Consider the following 6,166-nt stretch of genomic DNA (forward strand, 5'->3'; position numbering starts at 1 on the left):
TGTGTCAAAAACAAACGAAATTCAATTGATGAAAAAAGAAGCGTTGATTGATTGGGAAAAAGGGAGGGGCTTGATACTCACCCAAGCAATGACGACGTCACATACACGATGGAAATGTGGCCGGCGTTAAGAGTAAACGTGTAAATCCACATACCGATCATCGAAAATGTGTACACTGATAATGTGGTCTCTCTATCGAAACGAATAAAACCGAAAAAAAAACCAAGATAAACGCAATGAGTAATTTCCTTTTTTTATCAGTCGACTGTTAGAGTGCCTCTTGGCAAAACATGCGACCACTTACTTGAATCGATGGGTTTTATCCAAAACAATGCCACAACATACTGAGCCCAACATACCAGCCAACACAATGCACAATCCAATTCGGCCAGCATCCATTTCATGGCCAGGGTAATATAAAAGTACAATCTAAAAAAAAAAAACGATGATGTCGAAAATCATAAAAACATCTCGAAATTGTACACAAACAAAAAAAAACATATAAAATACGTAGTTAATTGACAAGCTTCAAGTACTACAACTGAATCTGTGCCGAGTTTATGCGAATTTTAGCCAATGAAATTTTCGAAAAAGATTTTCAAATTCTCTTTTTTTTATGTTCAACGCGAAAATTTGTATACAGATGTTGCAATTACAATGGAATTGATGTTGCGACAGAATATCAACTGTTTGACCAATTTTTTTTTATGGATTTGCATGCAAAAAACCAATTTGAATTCTACAGGATTCTAAAGCCAGACTTGTATTCCACAGTCGAATTTCATTGACGAAATTGTTGGTTGAAAAAAAAAACCAACCAACTTGCTGAAGGTAGATTTTTTCAGCCGATTTCATGTTTGGATAACGGTCAGCTGCTGATAATGCGTCAGAGATTTCAGCTAAAAATGTTTTGATTGTGGCTGAAGCAAAGCAAGAGAAAAAAAAAGAAGTGCATATTCATAGGTTCGATGACGACGACGCATTGTGCGTACGCCGTACGCTCGCTGATAAACACCACTTGATATTCAAAGTGTTGCGAAAAATTGTATTTGCATACTCACCCGATTGAGAAGTGTTGAGATGGCATAAAAGACACCCACATTCATGCCATATGAAATGAGCAAGAGAATATAGTTGACATTGAGGAATAAACGTTTAATGGAATGTAAGAATGGTGACGATTCGATGGGTGACTGTGTTGCCTCTTGTGCTGCTGACGGCGGTGTTGGCGGTTGAGCTTGGAAAACTGATGTTTTCAGCATAAAATGGTTCCCGTTTGTTTTTTTTTGTTGCGATTATAGCAATAGTAGACGCACGCATAGAGATAGAGAATGAGAGAAAGTCAGAGAAAATGAACGAACGATTATATCTTTTGTTAACAGCTTATTGTAGCTTTTGGTGCGATATTTTTTGTCGTATTTTTTTTCGACGGCGGCAAATACACAGCTTAAACACTTACACAGTACAACCAATGTAACAAGCAATGTGGTAAAACCGGCTATCAAATAGAACATTAACTGGAAATCCCGTCCAACCAATTCAAGATCATCGTGGTTTTGTACTAATAACGGTGGCAGCAAAAATCCCATCGCAACACCCAACTGTGAATGAAAGAGAGATTCGAGTATTTACCTACTGAATATGGGGACGATAGAATAAACCAAAATAAATCACACACTAGATTGAAAACTCGGTCGCGCTTGCTCCGCAATCCGCCGCCGATTTTGATTTTGATGCGGTTTGTTGGAAAATGTTGCATCATAAAACTGAATTGCTGACGTGATGCCAATCGAAAGAGTGAAATTTGCATTTAAACGATTTTTTAAAAAAAGCAATTCGTAGTGATTTCTGAAAGAATCATCATCTTAACGATTTTAGCAATAACAACAAAAGCACCGAACGAATTGAGTCAAAATAAACACACTGATTGCGCTCTTTATCATTACATTGTCCATTTGTTTTACTCGCAAATCCATTCGGAATATCCATGGCTTTAAAGCTTGATGCATATGGATAACGAACAAACCAACGAACAAATCAACGAACAAACCAACCAACCAACGAACAAACGAATGAACAAATTAGTATGTATAGAGCAACCCATTTTTGTCTTGAAAAGCTAACGATTTATACGCTCAATTTGGGTGACTTTCATATTTTCACATAACAAGACATCGAACAGTTGCCATCTCGAATGCATCCGTCTCTCTCTCTCTCTCTCTCTCTCTCTCTCTCTCTATGCCATTGAGATGGAGATAAAATACTCTAAATGATGATAGATTGTGGTAAACGGAACAACGTTTCTAACGTATTCTTTGTGCATGTAAATGCAAAGGGGACTTACGCTAGTGTGACCACAAAACGGTTCGGTTAGTTGATGAGAACGCATCTTGTGTCTTCATCGTAATGTGAACAACTTTTCATCTTTAATTTCATGTGAAAAACTTTTCCTTTGTTCACATTATGTGCTTGGCATACGCTAATGTTGAACCTATGTGAATGTTTAACACCATTCGAATTGCAACGCAATTGATTCGGTTTAAGATTAAAATGTAAAATACAATTTAAATCAATATCATGTGTATTCAAACCAAATGACGGTATAAATGGACAAAATAACAATTTCGTTCTCACTTATGCTGCGATTGAAAGTCTTATAGCATTTTCTCGTCATTAAAAAAGCGAAAATTGTGATGTTTGCTTATTTTGTATACACAACTATAGCCAACCGCAGTGTGAATACACTGAAACACCCGATGTGAAATAGTCACAGCTTAGCTCCGGGCGCAGATTGCAGAAAGCCATTTTCTTCGTAGGTCAAAGTTTCAATGGAAAAAAAATCTTGTGTACACATACACACACAAGATGACAAAGTTTTCGCTCGAAATGCATCTAGAATTTATATTTCAATTGCCCATTTGTTTGTTATAAAGTTCAAGCATCATCTGAAACCAAACACTTTTTTTTCTAAACTGGCCAAACTAGCACTGTGAGTTTGTGTGTAGGAGAAAAAGCGTCTATGTGTATCATTTGAACGGGGAAAAAAACTTTGAGAGGCTGAATAAAAAATGAAATGAAAAAGTTTCACATTACACCATTTATTTGGTGGTGGTTAAAATGACGACAGTTGGCCCAACCACAGCCCAATGTACAATCACACCACTAACAAAACGTTAAACATGCCACAAACTTCGGCTTCACTTTGTACAAAAAATCGACATGCACAAACCACACGCTGCAATTGAAAATGAAGTGAAAAGTTACTAAAATTCGTAATACAGTAATATTTATCACAATATTGAAAGAAAAAAAACTAGTTGAGCCGGGACGAAAAGAGCGAAATTAAGGTCGAAACATGTTTACAATTTTTACATTTCCAAAATGGTACAATGTTTTACCATAAAATTTTCGATGTTTCTAATAAGATAACTCAATTTATGCAAAAAGTTGTGAATTGGTTTGGTTTTTTCTGCTTTCATTTCCATGATAATTTCATTGATAATTTTTCATCATCACTATAAGAGATTGCGTCCACGCAAGAATAGCATTCGAAGAAAAAATATTTATGTTGCATCACAATTGACCCATTCATTCATTAGAACTAAGTTCGGTTTTCATTTTGATTAAGAAATAATTTTCGGTTGAACTGTTGAGTTTGTCATAACTTTTGGAATGAACTCAAGGCGACTTGAATCGCAAGCATATGCGTGTCGATTGCAATTGCGCTTCTTAGAAGTGTATTGAAAATAACTGCACTCGGTTAAAACGAGTGGAATTTTCGATAATAAATCGGAAAATTAAATGTGCAGTTCGTCCGTGAATGTGGTGCCAAGTATGTACGCGCGTGTGTGTGCGTATGTGTGTGTGTTTGCAGAAAAGTTCATCCAAAGGGCTAACCAACGCATTCAGCTGTAGATATGCCGATTAGACTTTTATCTAAATACCGTAAATGCTTCATGAATTTCATTCTGCGGTATTCGTTCTTCTTCACATTTCACATGCTTCAATGATTCGCACACACACACGATAGATAGCAGTTTTTTTTAAATCCAACCTTTTTTTTCGCTTAAATGAAGCAAAAGCTTTGATAAGGATATCATTTTTCTTTTGACGTGCATTTTCCACGTGTTACGCCGAAACCGAGAGCAATTGAAAGAGAAAGTGAGTGTGAATCGGTATTTCACCTACTAAGCATTTCCGTCTATTCCAAAACGGTAAACGAATAAAATACAAAAACACGTACTAAATCGCGGCTTATTTACAAAAACAAGGTAGCGAACACACTCGACAAACAATGCATGTTACGTAAAAGTTAACAATAACGAGTTTTTATGCAAAATTTCCATTAAAACTTTCAACCATTTTCAATTTGTATCCACTCAACGTCAGATATTATGGCAAAACGTTTACTAATCAAAATCAATTTCATTGTGAAATCAAAATCGTTGGAAAATTTTCCACGTGAAATGCAGTAGATTTTCAAATAACAAAAAAAAAAAACGATTTGATTGAAAGCTTGTAATTCCACAAAGTTCCACAATTAATTAGTTAATAATACGTATACCGAATTAGTATGCCGAATTCGGTAGTATTAATACTGCAGGAATTTAGTTTGAATTCTTCTCATTTTGCACATGTTAATTGAGCACAATTATTTATTAATTATCCAATCAATGTGCATTTTGCACACATGAATGGAGTAAGTTCCATGTTTTTAACATGAATTTTTAAATGGTTTTTTACTGCTTTCAAAGCGACCGAAAATGGATTACGAAGCGATAAATTGAAGCATATTCCGCTTCCGAACAAATAAACTCAGACACAGAAGCTCGGCTTGAGATAATGGAAAAAGGGACGCATATTGTCAGCATCATGAAATGGCGTTTCCATTCTGATAACGAATTTTATTAATAGTCGCCAGTAGCCACAATAAATAATTAAATGTTGCCCTTGGACAATGGTTATTTTTCAGCACCATAAACTTTAATGTTCCAAAAGTTGCAAATTTTCAATTCAACAAAATTGCTTTCAGAATGGCCAAAAATTACAGTTTTTGTTTCAAAGAAAAACCGAAACAAACAATAAATAATCATTTACACGAACTATTGCCGTACGGACTATAAGTACGGGTGGGGTGAGTTATCGAGGAAAGAACAATCGTTTTCTCTCTACCTAATTCACTCTCTCGCTCTTCGTTTTCTCTTTTCTCTCTCTCTTGAGACACAAGCACTGGTATATTATCAGGGAAAATTTATGTTCTGATTCAAAATGCGTAAGGAAATTCACTGCGCAGCATTTCACCCGAGTCTTGTGTGAATTTCTACAACATAGTCCATGGAACCACTGTTGCTTTTTTTGCCCATGTTACAACAAACTACATTTGTTTTGTAGCATTTTCCCTGCCACTCGACCGTTTCGTGTGGCTTTTCAAATTGTGGCCATGCCGAAATTTTGCCGTGAGTTTTATTGAAAAAGTTTGACGGATACATATATTGAGTTTCGACACATTTGTATCAGTAACTACGCAAATGCTGAAGATGAAACGAAAACAGCAAACATTCTTTTGGAAATGCTCTACTGATAAAAAAAAGAGGCTGGCGTGCACTGTTCATTCCGTGTTGTTCCTTAAAATATTACCGAATAATTTATGCAAACATTTTTGACCATAAATCACACTTTGCCGAAGTTCCTTTTTCACACCACACCACAACACACCATGTTCAACAGGGGCAATCGATTTGACTTCCAAAAACGATACCATACCAAATGGATTGCGCATCAATTTTATCAATTTACACAATGTAAATGTGTACCGATATATTTAGAAATTTTGCTCAGATAAATTAAAATTGGATTTTCAACAAATAAATTGTTTCGTTTTTGATTGTTGGGTCGATAAATTCAAGTGGAATGAAAAGTGGCCATTTTCAATTCAAAAATCAGACATACCGTTTGGCTGCATATTGAGCTGAGCTATTTACAAATAGCTGACTGTTTGATACATTTTGATTTTGTGACTATCAAGCCATCCAAATTCATATGTGTCGCTGAGCATAAAAATGGGAATACAGATCTGTTATATCAAGAACCGAACATGAAAAATTATTTCGATTATTTCGTAAAAACGCAACATGAATCTCCAGTCGACATGAATGTAACATGAGCT

General features: G+C 35.6%; 1 protein-coding gene across 3 annotated transcripts in view; it reads right to left on the bottom strand.

Moving 5' to 3' along the window:
- Nucleotides 1-6,166, bottom strand: part of LOC129576890 (feline leukemia virus subgroup C receptor-related protein 2) — a 57,081-nt gene that overhangs the window by 1,950 nt on the left and 48,965 nt on the right. For all 3 annotated transcript variants that reach the window (XM_055462938.1, XM_055462940.1, XM_055462939.1), the window contains 4 exons: nt 1,460-1,601; nt 1,062-1,246; nt 305-429; nt 82-192 (listed from right to left, as the gene is read on the bottom strand). In XM_055462938.1, coding sequence (XP_055318913.1) covers nt 82-192; nt 305-429; nt 1,062-1,246; nt 1,460-1,601 — 563 coding nt within the window. The remainder of the gene's footprint in view (nt 1-81; nt 193-304; nt 430-1,061; nt 1,247-1,459; nt 1,602-6,166) is intronic.

This window comes from Sitodiplosis mosellana, unplaced genomic scaffold, assembly GCF_009176505.1.
Source record: "Sitodiplosis mosellana isolate CC-2019 unplaced genomic scaffold, AAFC_SMos_1.0 Smas_scaffold_6191, whole genome shotgun sequence".
Lineage (NCBI taxonomy): Eukaryota > Metazoa > Arthropoda > Insecta > Diptera > Cecidomyiidae > Sitodiplosis > Sitodiplosis mosellana.